Source organism: Erythrolamprus reginae, chromosome 2 (genome assembly GCF_031021105.1).
Source record: "Erythrolamprus reginae isolate rEryReg1 chromosome 2, rEryReg1.hap1, whole genome shotgun sequence".
NCBI classification, from domain to species: Eukaryota; Metazoa; Chordata; class Lepidosauria; order Squamata; family Dipsadidae; genus Erythrolamprus; species Erythrolamprus reginae.
Window position 1 is genome coordinate 208,015,261 of NC_091951.1, and position 19,813 is coordinate 208,035,073.

The window sequence follows — 19,813 nt, forward strand, 5'->3', positions numbered from 1 at the left end:
TTCCTCAGCCAATCATCCTAGCTCAGGAATTCTGGGAGTTGAAGTCCACATGTCAAAAAAGAGCCAACTTTGCCTATCCCTGGCCTAGTGCAACACGTGAATCCACCCACTGATGTTTAATAAACACAACATGATTAAAGCAAGTTGTGGCTTAATGTGATGTGTAAACCAACCCATGCTGAAGGGCATATAGATGCTACAAGTACCTGAATGTTTTAATTTGTGAACTATAGGATGGTTGTGGTACATGGATTGAATCCTAAGGAATGTTGTGGGAAGCAATTTTTCTGCCATGTGGTTCTCAATTATGTCCTTCCTAGTGCTTTTCCACAAATGGAGGATTGATTTTTTTTAATCAATCGAGAGTTGATCCATTGGTTACAACAGGAATTGACTGATTGGCTCATTACCTGAGCCTGACATCATAGGCTCAGGGTGACTAGCATAAAATCACCCAGCTGGTTTTCATGCCTAAAGTGGAAGTAGAATTCAGTTTTCTGATTTATAGAATTCACCACTAAACCAAACTGGTTGTAGATCCAAAAAAATTAGTCATGTCTAATAGCTATGCTTTATCTCAGGAGCTATCACAAGTTCTCTTGCAGCACTCTATGGCCCAGATCCCATAAATTGTTTGCTCAACACATTAAGTCAAAATATAATTTGCTTAAGTTTGTCTTACTGTATTGTGCAAAGCCAGCCATTGCGCATATTGCTTTTTGTGTATGGGAATATGAGGGATCTAAACTCACTTATGGCTTCATTAACACCCTTTTGTTCCCTGTCTGTTCTTCAACGTAGCTGGAGAGCTTGGTGTACAGTAATCAGGTTTACTCTGTGTATAAGTTGACCTTGCACTCTCTCCTTCCTTTAGTGCTTTTTTTCTTCTTCTTTTCCATTCACCAAACTGATCCTAATCTCCCCAGGGTGACGTGAAACATTTTGAAGGAACATTTCCTTCTCATTGCTACAGGCTCTAGAATCTGGATTGCTCAGGTTTCAGCCCAGATAATAATGACATGTTTGGGACAGGAGGTGACTTTGCTATACTGTACCTCAAATCCCTGGAAAGAGCTCTGTGGAGCTTGGTACTTCCATAGATTGTGCCTGCCCTCCTGCCCTTGCATTCCCCTCCCCTTCTGCCCTCTCCCCTCCCCTCCAGATGGATCCAGTCTGTGCCAGGCAGCAAAGGGTGACTCAGGGAAGTCTCTAGTCTGGGTGTTAGTTAACCAAGTCCTTGAATGTCCTCTAATCCTACCAAATAACAGAACTTGATCTTTCTTTTCTCTCTCTTTCAGTCTTTCTGTCCCACCTTCAAACACCTTCAACTGATCCAAGCAGGTGCTTTAAGCAGCAAGCAGCCTCAATGGTCCAATAGAAGCGTCTCAGGACTCTGTAAGACACAGAAGAACTGGTGTTCAGCTCTTAAACCACCACGTGGAGCTTCTTGGAATTAGTGGATTCCTAAACCAGCTTGAATTCTTGGTATTTATTCCCACATTCCCCAGTTCAGATTGTTAACCTGGATGTCCCCTGACTTGATGGTTTGCCTCTAAGCTCATTTAAGCATGCAAACATTTCATGGCTCAGCGAAGGAAATACTTGGGAATGCTTGTTAATGAAAGCACTGCTGGTAACATCCAGCAGAGACTGACCCTGTGGTGGAGACTTGTGATCTTCCAGATGTTATTGGACTATCTCTTATAGACATTTGGGTAAAACAAGATAGTATCAAAATAATGCATGCATTATTTAATCATGTTGTGTCATGACTTAAACTCCATCCTTACCTATCTACTTGCATCCAGATGTTTGATGAAAGTATGTAAGTAAGTTGTGGGTTGATTTGATTTCTCGAGGTACACTTATGACACACATTTTGTTCTTTGCCTCCCAAATTCCCCCCTATGGACTTTTAACGGTTAGGTTGTGATGGAAATAAATAACATACTTTATATGTTGTCATCATTGTCAGCCATTCGGTGGTGACATTCAGTTGGGAACTCTATGGATCAGCAGTCTCTATACCCCTCCATCTCTCACCGACTCCTTCAGATCTGCCGTATTCATCCTGGCATCATCAATATCCAGCCACCGGGCACTGGAGTAGCCCCTCTCCTTTTTCTGCTGATCACTTCCAGCACTGATTGCCTTTTTGCGTGAGTTACTTCTCATTTTACACATAAATAATCTCATCCCATTTTATGCATAAATAAGAAAATAGAAAAAGATTAAGGAATACAATAATAATAGAAAAAGAATAAAAGAATACAATAATAATAGAAAAAGAATAAAAGAATAAAAATAGAAAGTTCTTGATCTATGAGGATGACAATAAATCATTATTTTGGGAGTTGATGGCTTTTCTATCCATCCGCTGTCTCCACATCATGAGTCATTAAGGCTTCATATGGGATTCCCAATTTATTTGCGAATGGCATTTCCTCCTGGGGAATGCTGTGGTCAAGGAGCAGTAATTTTATCAGTGGAACTACTTTCACTGAAAACTTTATCCCACCCCCCCCACCCCCTTCTCTAAGAAAATTGGCTAAGAATGTTTATCTGCATAAAGTATTCTTCTTCCCAAATTAGTGAACAAAGGCACTCCTTCCACCCCCATCCTCCCCAAAAATACTTTGCTCAGTCAGAGACCGGCCCACTACTTTAGCTGCCCAGTTCCAACAGTGACCAGACAAATCCATAATCACAAAAGGAAGACAACAGTCTCCCCCTTGTGAACACAGTGATTGCTTAGTATCAGGAGATGTACTATTTCTGTACATGGAAGCTCCATTCATCTTCTAGTGAAGAACTTTTCCATCTTGTTTCTTTTAAAGAAGCCTAGAGGCGTTCTTTCATAAAGCTGATCTTTAACAGTGTGCCCAGCTGCCTGGGCTTGGTTGTACACCTGCGTTTTGTGCTTCAGAATTATATATTTTCTTGGCAATTCTTTTTGTAGTCTCGGCTGAGGGAGTCTTGCCAGCAGATTAGCCTGGGGCGTGTAATTGGCTGAGTGGCTGAGCATAAAACACTGGGAGGCACTAAGCACTTAGCACAAAGCACTGGATGCATTTTTGGCTGGCTGGGACAGAGTGAGGGTCTAGGAGTCTGGCCAGGCAAGACAGAGAGCACCAGAGGCAGGTAAGAGGAGCCCCAGCTGGGCTGCTAAGAAACCCCTGCTGGGCATTGCTGCAGGGAAGAAGGGATGGAGAAAGGAAGGGTGGTTGCTAAGCAGGCAATTACGTGCTGTGTAATTCTCCTGAGAATCACTGGAAGAAGGGAGTGAGAGAAAGAAGATTGTTGTATTTCTTTATTATATGTGGACCCTGCCTTTATTTTCTATAATTAAGTTTGGTTTCCCCACCACAATCACTCTGTTGGGCTGAGAAAAAGCAACTCACCCAAAGTTATATTCCATGTGTAAAGGGGAACTAGAACTCACTGCTTCCCATTTTCCAATTCAGTGACTTAACCATTATTCTAGACTGACTCAGGTGTGGTATTGCAGACATTGGAGTTGTGTCATTCCCCCAACCATTGTCCCTTTATCTATTCACCATTCATGAACTTCTTAGTTGGGAGGAAAGGCATTTTGCTCTCAGGCAAAATGCCTTTGTCACTGAAAGATAGGAAAGTGATTTTTTTAAAAAAGTGGATTGAAATACCTTTAGCATCTAATTTTGTCTGCTCTAAGAACAGGCTCTCCACTCTCTTTTCCTGAGTTTTCTCTTTCCCAACTCCTACATCTGAACTTCACTTGCTGCCTGTTAAGAACCGAAGTTGTTGTTTCACCTGCTTTTCACAAACCAAGATCTATGTGGCAGATGGAGAATTTCCTTAATTATACAGCTGCAAGCTTTTAATTGTATCAGTGGAAGGACTTGAAACTGGATTAGCTATGCAAGGCATCTGCTCTACCCCTTGGCTGCCTAAAATCCATAAAGCCAGTAACTGCAGGGGGTAAGGAAATGAAACAAGGCACTGGGAGGCTCTGGAGATAAGCTGAATGCCTGTTGAGGATTGGAAGCTGAAGAAGGAACTTTCCAAACTGTTTTCCCCCAATCTCTGGAGATACAGGAGGAAAGAGATGGTAGAAGAGCATTTCCTCAAGTGCTAGAGAACATTCTTCTGTACCGTGGTCTGTTTCTATGGAAGGCAAGTCTTGATCAGTGCTGGTACATCTCCTTCTCTTGGGAGCATTTTGTTTCATGCACAGTTCTAGAATGGTCAGAGATTACTTGTTTAAAGTTTGGCATCTTATTCTTGTTAACGGGTCAGGTGATGGATTTCTCATTCAGTTTTTCAGGCAAGTGCTATTGGGTTTCTTTTTTAAAAATCAAGTGTTCAGAATTAGGGAAGAAAGATTTGAGTAGAGGGGGAGACCAGCTGGTACTTACTAGCCTTTTGAAATTCAAGGGAAATGCAATTATTACATATAGTTCACTAAATCTGGTTCCTAACTAGGAGAGAAGCTTAACATTGATCTGGTTCCAGAGAAGCCAAAGATGTCCACCTGTTTGGCCATGCTCATTTTTGTTGTTTCTCTGAGGCTGGATGAGGCTTTTTTTAATTAAAACTGCAATCTTTTAAGCAAATGTTTTGCTGTAAAACTCCATTTATCTGCATAGAAAACAAAGGATCAGAAAATACTTTGAGAGGAGTAGCCACTGCTCTTTGTTAACTTTGGAGTCAAAATTGAAGAATTGTATTAGAATTGAACCTGAAAAAGAAGCCTACAGTTTCTAATGCTAATTGGTGGTAATTAGTTGATGCTTTTGGGGGAATGCCAGAAATATGAACACTATTATGCAAATATTTGTAATTTTAACCAATGAAGTGTTATGGTACTTCCCCTGACATGCTTTTGGTGTGTTTTTTTTCCAGGAGAACTGTGTCCATTTTATTATTCTGAAGGGCAGCCCTGGCTAATAATTGAAAATTAGATTAGGTGAGCTGGAAGAGCCTTACTTATTCAAAGTTTACTGATGTGAATATTAAAAGCAACATACAATAAGGTGGGCATAAATATCCAAGGGATATCTAATATATAAGGAAATGCAGAAAATATTTGTTCCTGCTCTGTTATTCACATATTTGTAAATCTGTCTTTTGCCCTTCGCTATTCTTTTCTTTTATTGTCAGAAGGGGGAGCCATTGTCTCATTGAAATTTCTCATTTCCTTAAAATGTAGCAGCTGAAAGGATAACAAATTTTGAAAACTGGAGGTTTTCACAAAAAAAAAGAGTGGACAACCATTTGACTGGGATAGTGCAAGAGTCCTGCCATGATCAGAGGATTGGACTAGTAGACCTCTGAAATCCCTTCGAGCCCTATGATTCTGTTTCTATGATTTTATAGAAAATAGGTTTTTACCTAAATTATAAACATGAACTATATACAACAATAAAATTATAAGGCACATATTTGCCAAAAGAAACTTTATTGTTTTTGCTGCAATTGATTAATATGCTTTCCCAGCTGAAAATAATAAATTGAGGGGAATATTAGAAAAGTGACAATTCAAATTAAAGAGATGAATCTTCTTTCTTCTAGATCTGTTGGAGAAATAATCATTTTCCATATGATGACAGAAGCATTATTCTTGCCCCCTCTTAGCTCTGGGCTGGAGCACAGCAACCAGGAGAGCTCAGAAGTGGATGAATTCAGGCAGATGGTAGGGACCAAGGACATGGTCAAGGATGTTTCCATAACCCCTGAACCCAATAACCCATTGATACCCCCACTTGAAGATGCCAACAGTCTCATCGCCAAAAGAAATACACTGGAAGATTTATCCAACTTAATACAAAAGGATGCCCCTGTGGAGAAAGCCTCCCCATCTCCAGTCATGATTTCACAAGGAATGAAGGTGGCACCTGTCTACAGCCAACTAGACCAAGGGCAAGAGGATAGCCGGATCAAGATGCCAAACGTCTGCTCAGAGCAGCAGAAAGAAGAAAGTACTTCATGTCAGCTGGCACAAGGAGAGAATGGCTGTTGTCTTGAGTTTAAGCATCCAAATGGAACCTCAATACAAGAGGTCCAAGGGATGGAGACCAAGCTGCATCAGTCCTCTGATAATGTTCCCATTGTGCTTGCTGATTTCCTGAAACCTTTGGAATGTTTCCAAAAGGCTAAAAAGAATAATTTTGTTTGTGATGGAACTATTTCAGATATTGCTTCAGAGCAACAGACCTCCAATGATTTCTCTAATCAACCAGACCAAAAGATAGACGATGACACTGTAGATCAATCTGTCCAAACTTTTGATGCATATTCAGATTCACCAGAGAAACCAGAACTTTCCAGTAACCTCAAACAAATTCCTGCCTCTGAAGAGAAAAGCAAAGATCTCACTTCACCTAAATCTCTCAACCTGTTGTGCCTGCAGAGCAACTGTCAAAATCAAGCAGGGGAGAGAGAATGTTATATCTCCAGTCATTCTAATTTTGATTTGACAGATGAACTTCAGGGAACATTTCATCCTAACAACATTCATGAAGAAATTAAGCCAAGCTGCCAAAAGGTTACAGAAACAGATAATGAAGAAATAATGCCCAGTAGAGAAAATGACCAGTTACTTTTAGCTTCAGAAGACCACCAGGATCGTGTCAGTGGGCAGTTTCTGAGAAAACCCTTGGAAGATCATGATGAGCAGGGCGCCCAAGATTCTTCCTGCAGTCCCAATTCCTCTTCCCTGGCATTAGCAGACTCCCAGATAGATGTTGACTTCTGCTGCCAGCAGGGGGCATCAGGTACAGGTTGTGACACTTTACCTCAGAAACGGTCGGCACAGTCTCCTGTGGCAACCAATGACTCCTGTGGACCTGCCCACCAGGGCCTGGCTCCTGTATGTGACGGGCAACACAGGGAAGGATTGGCTATTTGTGAGTCAAGAGGAGCCGGCAATCATAATCAGTCCCAGGGTGAGGTTGGAACAGAGTGTGTGCTGGAATCTGAGAGGCAAAAAGAAGAGACCAGGGACTCCGAGCCTGGAGAAAATACCAGCCAGCCAGAGGAAGCAGAGAAGCTGACTGGTGCCAACAAACTGGACAAAGCATTTCCTGACTCACAAAGCCTGACGGGCACAAGTGACCCAACTTGTCCCAGAGAGGCAGCTGGTGCAATGGTTGTAGCCAGTGTTGAAGATCTGCTAGAGACCAGAAACAGAGCAGACTCTGGAGGTTTAGCTAATGGGTTAGATATTGCTACAGAGCATTCTGGCTCAAATCCAACACCAAGAAAGGGATTACTTCTTGATGTTGCAAACCCCACCAGTACCAGAGATCTGGTGAGGCCAGAAGATCCAACTCTTCCTGCTGAGGGACATTTCGTGACCAAAGAATCAGACTGCCCCACAGATCTGATGGGAAGTGATACCTATGAGCCTGAGAGCCCTTCTCACACCACTGAGACCCCAATTGAGCGAGAGATCCGTGTGCATCTGGAAAGGGAAGAACTTCTACGAAGGGAGAGAGGCCTGGGCAGTTCTCGAGGTACCCAGGAATATGTGGAAGTGTGCATCAAACCTATCTTGAACCAAGGCATGGCCTCCTCCATAAAGCCGAAGGAGAAGGAGCGTCAGTGGGCTGGTGTCCAGATGCAAAGGGAGATTCAACGGGAGTGTCGGCGTGAAGAGGACCTAGTGCAGTTGGGCAAGGTGAGAGGCACCTATGACCGTGGCACACCCCAGGAACTGCAGGAGAAGAAGATGATTTTTGAGCAACGTTCCCACCCTGAAACACCGGACTTCAAAACGTTGGTGCATAGCAGCAGTAACAACAGCTGCATGGAAAATGCAAGGGGATCGTCTTTTGCTGAGGTCAATCGAATGCCCAGTATGGTCATCCTGGACTCTGGTGTTTCAGCAGAACCGAAGCAGCATACGCCAGGGAGAGCCTCCTTAGGTAGCTCCTTTTTCTCCTTGCGTGCCAAAAGTTCTCAGTCTCTGTTGGATCAGGAAATCCGGGAGGTCCAGGAACGAGAGCTGGAACTGCAGAGGCAGAGGATCGCCCTGTATGGCTCATCATTGCCTTGCCACCCTGCAGAAGACTCCAATGAGGAAGTTCCCTCTCAAACAGGTAAGTAGGAGAAAGGGGGGGAGGGTGAAGAGAAGAATAAAAAAGGACCACAAGTCTGAGTTGAGGAATCAAAGCAAGCCGGTGATCCTTTGTTCATTCCTCTCTTCAGTTTTTCCCAAAACAGTTTCCCCCCAACTCTTGTCAAATGAACTACAGCTCCCCTTATTCCAGACAGGATATGTAAGTCCATTTGGAGAATGCCAACTTGGGCAAAACTTTATTAAAACAATTAGAAATGAAAGCAAAAAGAATTTGAATGAAATAACGGGGCAAGAAAAAACTAAAAGTAAGTTCTTCAGGAACAGATCATAACTGAACAAACTTTGGAATTCATTCCCGTTATAATAGCCAGCAGTTTTGATCAGTTTTCTCCCTTCTCAGGACTTTGAGGTGTGTTGGGATTATATTTTATTTATTTATTTATTTATTTTGTCCAATACACAATACACATTGAAAAGAATAGACAAGTAGTAATATATATAAAGAAAAGGATAGGAGAAAAGATATAAAAATAGAGGAGAAGATATATGAAAGGAAGAAAAGATAAAGGAGATAAAGGAGAGACAATTGGACAGGGGATGAAAGGCACACTAGTGCACTTATGCTCACCCCTTACTGACCTCTTAGGAACCTGGAGAGGTCAATTGTGGATAGTCTAAGGGAAAAATGTTGGGGGTTAGGGGTTGACACTACTGAGTCAGGTAATGAGTTCCACGCTTCGACAACTCGATTGCTGAAGTCATATTTTTTTACAGTCAAGTTTGGAGCGGTTAATATTTATGTTTGAATCTGTTATATCATTATCATCTTGAATATCATCAAGAATTCCCCCATTCATTTATAGAACAATTGCTTGGGGAAGATTGACTAGATGGCTCTAAGGAGAAATTACATTGATTTATGGATAAACCATCACTTTTTAGAAGCAGCATAATTCTATATGTAAGCTGGGAAACATTTATGCTATTATTAGCATTCTGTGTTTTTTGGAAGCTTCTGGGAATCCATCGGAGGCATGGAAATCCAGATGTATATTTGCTCTCCTCTTCTGAAATCCACTCGTTCTGAGACTAGCTTGTTGAAGTCAAGGGGTTAAAGTGCTTGATTTGGACAGTCAAATCACACTGCAATATGCGTGACCTTGAAATTACTGCTCGGTCTGGGATATTAAAAAAAAAAAGCAAAACAGGAAGGCACAGAAACCTGAGGACAAAAGTATGTTTGGGGAGAGGATTCTGAACAGGTAGCAGGGCCCACATTTATGCCACCTGTTCAAGCATGGAAGAAAGAAACAGGAAAACTGTGATATCATATGCTACATTGATGTCACAGAATTCTGCTTTTAATCTTGATTTAGTTTGTTTGCCACTTTTTCATACATTACTCATCCTAAAGACAGCAGTGCATTCCGATTCCTCCTCATTTCAACATGCTAAAATGAGCTAAATGATATAAAGAAAACCAGGGCAGACAAAACCTGGTCCATCCAAGTGTTTTGCCTTCAGCTCCCATAAGGCCCTGTCAAAAGGGCTGATAGTAAGGACCGTGTGAAAACTAGGCCTTGATTGTAGTGACACGGGTTTTTGATACTCCTTCCTAACATCCCTCTGCTGAATCCTATGGCTTAAGAATGTTGCATGGGCTGCGGTTGAGCTTTGGATGTCTCACTGCTTGCTGGCTAATGTGATGCAGTGATGAAAGGATGTTGGACAAAAGTAGGAAGACCTTTTAATATCATCCATTGACCTGTATAATACATGTATTTATATGTAGGGGTGTGTGTGTGTGTGTGTGTGTGTGTAGCATGCACATACAGTATGTGTGTTATATATGTGTACACTTTTGAGAGCAGACAGAATTTCATGCCAGTGTGCCCACAGTAAAAAATGACAATAAAGGTTATCTATCTACCTATCAGTTGATACAGAGTGAAATGTATCATGAGAATTTGGCAGCAGACAAGGCATGTGTACCCAGAGGGTGGAAATAGGTTTCTAGGGTGTTATAGCAAACACTGGGTTGAACTTTAACAAAGGCAAGACTGAAAGGGAAACCTGGGTGTGAATGTTTATGACTCTGAGTATATTCTCAAAAGAGGTTTGGAATTCAAAAGAAATGTGGCAGAAACACACGGAGGAGGAAGGATCCATTTCTGATTTGTCAGGTCATCCTCATTCTTAAATTATGGCTAGCCATAAAGTAGATTGGGATTAAATGTATTATGCAAGCCCAACCATCACGGTTTGTAATCTGTAGGGTTTTTTTAACATGATGTACACTATGAGCCCTGCCAGTTATAAATCATTTATTTAACAAAGTTTAAATGTATGTGTGAACCCAGCTACTATCTGAATTTAAAGCCCTTCCCTGTTACTGGCTACTTAAGCATGAGAAAAAGAATTCTGTATATGCCCAAGCAAAGTCTCCACTATTGACTTGTAACACCTTTATAGTATCATACAGTCATTGTTGACATGATTTATGGTTCGCCCCACACTCTGTCAGACGTGCAGACTGGATTTGACATTTTTTTTCTAGCCATGTCAAGTCCTTCCAAAGACCTGGGTTAGGCAGATTTGGATGTTTGACAGGGTTACAGATATTGTCTCAGGATGTTAGGTGTTCCAAATAAAACTGCAATTGACTGATGATGTTATTGTTGTTGTTATTTTGGCTTTATGATGGATGCATGACTCTAGAAGTGGTTGAAAGCTGCTAGTTATGGGGATTAACCTCAGAAGCATTCCCTTGCTAACAAGACTGTGTAGCTCTGATTTGACTTCCTTTTTCTTTCTTTGCAGAGAGACCTTCCTGCAAGAAACTGGAGGTCACTTGGCCCCCTCCAAGCACTTCAGAGAACATTCAGGTGAATGGCCTACACCAGGTAACAAGCAGGATAACCACCATTGTCCTCACAGCTGTGGCATGTCTATGGAACAAAGCTAGATATAATAAGCTCTTAGCACTCCAAAATACATGTGTGTGAGTGTGAGTGTGTGTGAGTGTGTGTGTGTGTGTGTGTGTGTGAGTGAGTGAGTGAGTGAGTGAGTGAGTGAGTAAGAAGTGGGGGGAACCCACTATGATCTTGTAAGAATATGGGCCACAATCTTCATATCTCATTCATGGATTTATTTTAGAACATCAAGATAATTTTTTCTTGTTTCTTTTCCAACTTTCCCATGTTTTTCCACCATCTGTTTATTGCATTTTTTTTAAACCATTAATGATAGTAGTACTCATCATTCTTAAAGCACTTAAAGTAGTAAAAGGCATTAAAAGGACAAAACATAATTTTACTAATAGTTTGTCGCTATTGGAAGTATCTTCTTCATTCTATATTTTCCATATCTAAGGCTGTTATTATTAACGTAAGCATTCTTATTTCTATTTACAATTTTATACTGATATATTACTTTACATCTATTTACATTTTACATTTATATTTATTTTGGTACATCATTTTATATTACTTTACACATTAATTTTACTTTCCCTTTCAAGCCAATCATAGCATTTATTCCATATTTTATAATACAATACATGGTTTCCCCTCTCTCTCTCTCAATTCAATTGTTAATTTACTCCTTTCTTCTTTTTCAATCTGCCCCTTCCTCAGTCAATGGCTATAACAAGGGTCCAAAAAATACAAAGATAATGAAGTTCCAATATACATTCTGTGGCCTCAGAGCAAGACCAAGGGGTTTAGCTTTTTTCCATAGTTTTTGCAATACTCCAACCCAATCCAAAATGATTTAGAGAAATTGTTTTGCTAGTGATCAGTCTGTTTCCATGTATTTTTACTATAAGGATCATGCTATGTTGTAGAAAAACCAGTACAGCCTTGGAACCAATAGAAGTTCCAAATCTCTAAATGATATAATCTCTAATTTATCATTTCCTCCAATTCCAAGCAGCACAGTGGTATTGCCAGGGGTAATGGGATTTGCAATCAACATAGACCTAGGAATATTAAAGTTGAAAGATGAGGCTGCTGAGGATTGCCCCTGGAATTATCTGATTGTGAAATATATAAATACTATGGATGCAAAACCATTCCCTTGTTTTGCTTCCTTCTTGTTCCTTCTCTTGGCATCTTCCACATTGTTAACACTGTGGTTCATTATTCCTTGGAGAAAAGAAACTTTGTTGTTCTTGTAACTTATTCCGCTGTTTCAAAGTTTTGTATTTACTGAATAAGCTATTTAAAATAACAGTAAGGGCCTGCCCACTATTTATAACTGGTAGCTTTGATTTGCTTTTGCAGTCATCATCTCCCCATGGTCTTTCTCCATAACCCAGAATTTTATTGCATCCAATAGAAGCAGTTGCGGGATTGTAGTTATGCTAAGAATCTGCTCCTCTGCAAACACCAGACTGTGAAAGTTACTTTGAAATATGAGGCATTTGCTAAGGACGTCTCTGGTTAGCCAAGTCTCATTTTATGTCATGGTACAGATGCAGCTTGAATGAATTTATCTCTGCATGTTTACATGGATGGATGGATGTGATCAATTGGCATAGGAGTCTAAGATTGGGATGCAACCCTGGTTGGTAGCTTGGGGTATTTCCCTCCATACTTTTTAAATTTATGTAATTCTTAATTTTTAACATTTTTAAACTGTTTTTAATATTGTTTATGGTTCTTATTTGCAAACCACCCAAAGTCACTTATGCGAGATGAGTGGTGTAGACATTGATAAATAAAATAAATATAGAGGGTAACAAAGAAAACTGAGCTCCTTATCTTTTATGTGGCAAAATACAGCAGTGAGGCTTCTGCAAATCCATCTCTTCAATAATATGTCTGTATATGCACTATTCAGGTCCTTCTATTGCATCTGCCTCTTTAAAAGAGACAAAAATGGTACTTTTGTTTGTCATACAAAAAATGCTCAATTTTGTCATACTCTTATCTTTTGCAGAGAGAGTTGTTCAAGCAGAGGTGGGCTGCTAAGGTGGAACCCATGGCGCCCCTGCGTGTCCGCACACAATTTTGCTACCTGCCCAGGTGCAGTAGCAGAATTGCGCTGGACTCCGCTAGCACTCAGAGCCACGGGAGCGGGCACACATCATTGCTCCACCTTAGCAGCCCACCTCTGTGTACAAGATAATGTCTTACACAAACCATTCTCACAAAATGGACATGCGTGCATTTCTGCAGAACACAAAACCCTTGCTGCTATTTAAAACAGGGGGGGTAGAATGCTGATTCCCCCACCTTTTTAAAAAAACCAAAACTCTTTCAATGGACTCATTGTACTGCAATACATTTACATTTGTTTCCTTTGTCCTTGATAGCAGCAGGAAAATAATTAAACCATAATAGTAGTGCTGAGCTATTATTCTTAGGAGTTTTCATATCTAATCTCATGAGGTTGCAGATACTGGAGAGAAATTCACATGCTTCAGTTTCTTTTTTGTCCTTTATTGAGATAATCTAAAAACAACAGCAGTCTTCCCTCAGATTTTCCTGTCTGAAGTTCCAGTACGAAGCAATTGACCTGTTATAAGACTGAAGGGGCTTCTATGTAATCTACTGTGATTTGTGTTTCTTTTTCCTGCATGGACCTCTCCCCTTTCCTAGAAGGGGATCCTGGAAGTGCCCTAAATGGCCAACATGCTGGTACCAGCACTAGAGGACTAGATTACAAGTTGTGCCTTTGCTAGAACAATTTGGAGTTTGCTTGTTTATTTGTTTATTTAACTTATTTCTACCCTGTATTCCAGGGATGGTTAACCTTTTTCTTGTTGCATGCCAAAACAGTGATAGCACCCATAATGCAATATGCATGCAACATCCCCCGTGTGCCCCTGGCACATATGCGCTTTACCCTACCCTCCATGCATGCACACATGACCTCCCATGCTCTCCCCCCGTGCATACACATGTGACCCCCTGTACTCCCCTCACCCCCTCCGGAAAGCCTCCGGAGCCCAGGGGATGTAGCTTTCGCCCTCCTGGAGGCTGAAAGAAAGATTCCAGAGCCTGGGGAGGGTGAAAAATGGGCCTTCCAGAAGTTTTAGCAGTCCAGACATTGGCCCGTTTTGGCCTCTGGAGGGTCTTCAGAGCCTGTGGGAGACCATTTTTGCCCTCACAGAGGCTTGAGGAAAGCCTCTGGAGCCTGTTAACGATAAAAAACAGGCCTCTCAGAAGTCCGGAAACAGGCAGAAAATCAACTGGCCAGCGGGAGACATTCCCACATACGCAATGGATCTGAGCTGGGTGACGGCTCCCGTCCCCGCAGAGAGGGCTCTGGGTGCCACCTGTGGCACACGGGCCAAAGGTTCGCCATCAGTCAAGCCAACAGAGATTCATGTTAAAAATACAAAAAAGCAACCATATTTATTTATTTAATTGGATTTGTATGCCGCCCCTCTCCGAGGACTCGGGGCAGCTCACAGCATGTACAGAAAAACAAGAAATAATAATAGCAATCCAATTAATACATTAAAAAAACAGTCTTTAAAATTCTAATTAAAAAAAACCCCATCGATATAATTCATTCAACAATCAAACTAAAGCATTCATTGGTCAGGGGGGAATATCTAAGGAACCCCAAGCCTGGTGGCAAACATGAGTTTTTAAACTCTTCTGGAAGGCGAGGAGGGTGGGGGCAGTGCGAATCTCTGGAGGGAGCTGATTACAGAGGGCTGGGCCCCCCACAAAGAAGGCTCTTCCCCTAGGTCCAACCAGATGACATTGTTTGGTCAACGGGACCCTAAGGAGACCAACAATCACAGATTTTATAAAACTTCAGGGTTTTTTTTCCCATTGGGACTGTTAGAAATGCTTTTTAGACCAGTGTTTCCCAACCTTGGCAACTTGAAGATATTTGGACTTCAACTTGTAGAATTCCCCAGCCAGCATTCGCTGGCTGAGGAATTCTGGGAGTTAAAGTCCAAATATCTTCAAGTTGCCAAGGTTGGGAAACACTGCTTTAGACTGTACAGCCGCAGTCCTTAAACAAATCCATTCTATATTTTTCAGGGACATATCTGAAGAAGTGAATGATTTCTTGGGTTTAAAAATAAGTTTTTCGCTTCTTCTTAAAACGAAGCAGATAATGAAGTAGCTCTAATTCTTGAAGGAGGGAATTGTGCAAGGTTGGTGCTGTCACCAAGAAAGCCTCACACCGAGTCAGTTCTTAGTGAGCTTCCCTCAGAGCTAATCCCTACAGTCAGTCAATACGTCCAGGGAAGTCAGGGACAAACTGGCAACAAATCTCTCTACAGCTTAAATTTGGCTAAACTTTCAGGAAGCCAGTGTGGCTTTGCCAGAGCATGTGAGCCATGATCTTATCAGGAAATAACTGTGAGAAGTTTCATCTTGAAAAATTAGGTGAATTATGGTCTGTTGGCAGATTACAATCTAGCTTTAATCCATAACTGCTGTATATCATGGCATAAAATTGAATGGGGCTCAGTATGTCGTTCTTCAATCAATCACCATGTCGGTCTCCGCTTTGAATAGTTTGCCTGTAAAGGAATGAACTTACTTGGCCTCAAGCATGTGATCGTTTTAGTGTAATATGAGAAAGCATGACATACCCAGCTCCCATTTGCATTAGAAGGAGAAGCAGATCCTATCTGGATTTTCTCCTTCAAGTGCTAAGGCATATACAGTGTTCCCTCGATTTCCACGGGGGATGCGTTCCAAGACCACCCGCGAAAGTTGAATTTCCGTGAAGTAGAGATGCGGAAGTAAATACACCATTTTTTGCTATGGACAGTATCCCAAGCCTTCCCTTAAGACTTTAAACCCCTAAATTACCTTTTCCCATTCCCTTAACAACCATTTGCTCACCATTATTACTGGTACTCACCATTGAATAAGACACTTAGTGATCCTGATATTTATAAACATAATTATTTATTAACAATAATTTTTTTTTGTTATTTATTTGCAAAAATTATTAGTTTGGCGATGACATATGACGTCATCAGGCGGCAAAAAACCATGGTATAGAAAAAAACCCATCAAGTATTATTTAATTAATATTTTTTGAAAAACCGTGGTATACGCTATTCGTGAAGTTTGAACCTGCAAAAATCGAGGGAACACTGTAATCCTGATACATTTATTGTGATGTGCATCCACTGAATCCAGCCATGCTCTGGATTGATTGATTGATTGATTGATTGATTGATTATTTATTTATTTATTTATTTATTTCAGGGATGGCTTCTGACTTACCTCACTGCGGTTCGCTTCCCCCCACAGCATTTGGGTGTGCACACATTGTGCACTGCATGTCTATGCCACACAGGCGCAGTGCTGAAAAATCAGCTTCTGTGCATGCCCAGAAGTGAAAAACAAGATAGCGGGGGCCTATGACTCCGCTAAGAGAGCCAGTTCAGGGCCATGGCCAGTTGCCCATTGCTGCTGGTTCAGCGAGATAGATAGATAGAATAGAATTCTATATTGGCCAAGTGTGATTGGAAATTTGTCTTTGGTGCATATGCTCTCAGTGTACATAAAAGAAAAGATACATTTGTCAAGAATCATGAGGTACAACACTTAATGATTGTCATAGGGGTGAAATAAACAATAAGGAAACAATATGAATAAAAATCTTAAGGATACAAGCGACAAGTTACATTCATATTGTCATAAATGGGAGGAGATGGGCGATAGGAACGATGAGAAAAAACTAGTAATAATAATAGTAGTAGTAGTAGAGGAGGGAAATTCCTGCTACCAGTTCTTTAGAATCGGTCCGAACCAGCAGGAACCCATCTCTGGTTTGTTTGTTTCCTGCCTTTATTATTTTTGCAAGTAACTTAAGGCAGTGATGAATTGCATAGACTTGTGAACTGGCAAATTGAAACCAGTAGCATTTGAGGTGGCATTATTTGGAAATTTTTCCCTTTAAGATCATAGCTAGGAAAAAAAACCCTTTATTTGCAATAAAGCATACAAAGGATAGATTAGACATGTGATTACGTTTTATGAATTAATACCATTTAGAATTAATTTTTGAATCATGTTAGGATCATAATAATTGCCCATTCAAGGCAACTACTGATGTTGACAGTGCAATCTATTTGTGTTCTTTGGAGGCTGGGAAAATATTAGTTCAATAGGGGAAATGATGCTGAGTGCTTTCCTTTGTTCTGAACTAGCCATGGCAGTATACTTGGGACTTAGTTTGCATACTTGCTTTTTTATGTGTCTTTTGTACCTCACAAACCATTGCTTTCCATTTCCCCTCCCCTCCCCCATTCAATCCTATAGGTGGAGAGAAGTCCTCGACTGCTGCGCCGCCAGAGGAGTGCCTTAATCCAGCGTTGGGAGTCTGGAGCTATTGGCAGTGAGGAGAACCAGGATTAGTGGCAGCCACAGCCTGAAGAAGCTATGGGCTGACCTTCTTTCATAAGATACCCCGGGGTTTCTCAAGGAGTGCCCCGCACAAGCATAAGTGCCGTGTGCAAGCATCTCTCTGGAGCCCATCACGCATTCCTTCTATTCAGCCTTTTGATTTGACAGAAATGTTCCATTGTGATCATAAGCAGAAAGGATGTTTATGGTTTGTTGCCTTCTTCTGAGGTTTAATTTGGAGCGAGAAGGAAAGACTATGGTTACACTCTGAGCTGTTCTGAGGGCTTATGTAAGTAGAAAGATGGGGTATCATTTTAGTAATCAATAAATCAAATTAAGCTCCAAATCCAAAGCACTGCAGCTATTAGTTTGTATTTATGTACACCAGGTCCCCTTTAAATCACTTTCTATTCATTACTTTTTTCCCTACATTTTATAGCTTTGGTCCACAGGGTCCCACCACATGCAATTTTTTTCAAGTAGATCCATGGATGTGCAGATGTACTCTGAGCAAAGCTGGCTACCTTTTGGTTTGGGAGCTTGGCAATTAACTAGTTGGCTCTCTGGGCTGATTATGTCTCTGGATACATATCCTCAGGAAAGAAAGATATTCGATTACCAGTTCCTGTGTGACTGATTTTGTCCTCAGGTTAGATCTTATTCAACATGTTGCATGTGGATTTTGCCCTTGGGTATTTATGTAGCACAAAAACATATGGTAGGAGTAAGCCCTTCATATTACTCCAATTCATAGGGGAGACACCATAACAAAATACATATACACAAAGCTCCCTTCTGTTGCTTGTTTTACAGATGCTGGCTTCTGTTCATATTTTAAAAAATTAAAGATTATTTTCTGTAGGAATAACCTCAAATTGCTGGCTTTTATAAATGCAGCAAGAATCCTGGTCTTTAAACTTATTTCTTTGGCCCTTATAAAAAGAACTGCTGTCTGAGATATTTTCCCCACTGAGAAAATAAAGGACTGTCATTTTCCTCCCAGAGTTAAAAGCCATTTAAGGGAAAGAGTGAAGTTGCTTAATTAACTGTTATTTAAAAGGCTAAATCTATAATAGCATTTCCTTTTGTAAGTAAATGGGATTTATTGAATTAACAAGGCATTTAATGCACAATAAAAGCTAACTGGCAGAGGAGCTTTCTGCCTTGACTATTATGCTGAGGCTATGTTTCCGCTTTGTGGCAACAGAGAAACGATTATGTCAACATCTCTAGCTTAAAAAGGTGGGGAAGGATCCTATTTCATCTGGCTGAAGCCAGAGTCCTTCACAAAAGCTTTGTTTGCTGAGGTGACTTTACTTGTCTGACTCATAAAACCACATTTTATGAGGAAGCAACAGGTGGCTTAGAAATATGTACAAGTTGATCTCATAGAAACTGAGTTTTGGTCCCAGGTTCAACTCTCACCAGATTCTTCATTTGCCACACCTTCTGCTCACTTCTGATGCCTTTCTGGGATCTGAGTATTAGAGGCAGTATTTGATTAAGTAACCAAAAAAAAATGAATGACCCCCTCCCACCCCAAAGCCATATTTTCAACCAGTAGATTTATTCCTAGCAGTGCCAAATCGAATGCTGTAAATGTTTCTTAAGAATTTACCCTACATTTCTAATCCTACCACTTCTTAAAATCAATGTGACAGAATAGCCTTTGTTAGTACCACTTGTGTAATCCTTACTTGGTATCAGGACAGCTCAGTAGCCACACCCAGACTTTGTTAAGCACTCCTTCCTAAAACTCCTTCCCTTTGGAGACATTTTTTTTACTCGGACTTTTAAATGAATAAAACAATGATTGTATGATCTCTGTATGTTTTGCAAACCACTCTTTTGATAGTTGGCATTCTGTAAATGTTTAAATAAATAAATGGACATTCTGCAATGTAGAACTGAAAAAAGCCTTTTCCAACCTGAAATGAGCTACCAGGTAGGAGTTGGGATTCTTAAACTCCAGAAATTCAGCTCCCCCCCCCCCACCATGACCTTGCTCATCTAAACCCAGGTGGGGAGGTTGCAAATGGCCTTCGTATGACCTGAGGATGCTACAACTATCATAAATAACTGCTGGTTGCCAAGCATCCAAATCACAATGATGTGACCATGAGAGATTCCATGAGGATTATAAGTGTCAGAACAACTTATAACTCAGTTCTTTCAGTGCTGTGAAACTTCAGATGGTTGCTAAACAAATTGTTGTAAGGTGAAGACTACTTACAGTATATTGGTGCTAAAGCAGGGCTGTCTTATATTTTTTGACGTGCTTGTTTGGGACAAGGTTCTATGTTCCCCAAAGCTGATATTCTTCTTGGACACAAAATCCAATCTCCCTCAGCCAGTGCTGTCACTCCTGATGTGCACTGATGGGAGATTCACTCCTATAATTTAAGAGGGCACC

General features: G+C 40.9%; 1 protein-coding gene across 1 annotated transcript; it reads left to right on the top strand.

Annotated features, from left to right (window-relative positions):
* Positions 1-1,362: 1,362 nt before the first annotated feature.
* Positions 1,363-19,316, top strand: MISP3 (MISP family member 3). The gene is made up of 5 exons (XM_070741522.1): positions 1,363-1,485; positions 2,056-2,159; positions 5,554-8,081; positions 10,883-10,965; positions 17,317-19,316. The coding sequence occupies exons 3-5, from the start codon at positions 5,582-5,584 to the stop codon at positions 17,410-17,412; spliced, it is 2,679 nt and encodes an 892-aa protein (XP_070597623.1). The 5' UTR covers positions 1,363-1,485; positions 2,056-2,159; positions 5,554-5,581; the 3' UTR covers positions 17,413-19,316.
* Positions 19,317-19,813: the final 497 nt, after the last annotated feature.

What these genes read in the sequence shown, in the direction of transcription:
- MISP3 (XM_070741522.1), top strand. Translation starts at nt 5,582, where the DNA reads ATGATGACAGAAGCATTATTCTTGCCCCCTCTTAGCTCTGGGCTGGAG. An exon ending in GGAAGTTCCCTCTCAAACAG is followed by an intron (nt 8,082 to 10,882) that starts GTAAGTAGGAGA and finishes CTTTCTTTGCAG; the next exon opens with AGAGACCTTCCTGCAAGAAA. An exon ending in AGGTGAATGGCCTACACCAG is followed by an intron (nt 10,966 to 17,316) that starts GTAACAAGCAGG and finishes TCAATCCTATAG; the next exon opens with GTGGAGAGAAGTCCTCGACT.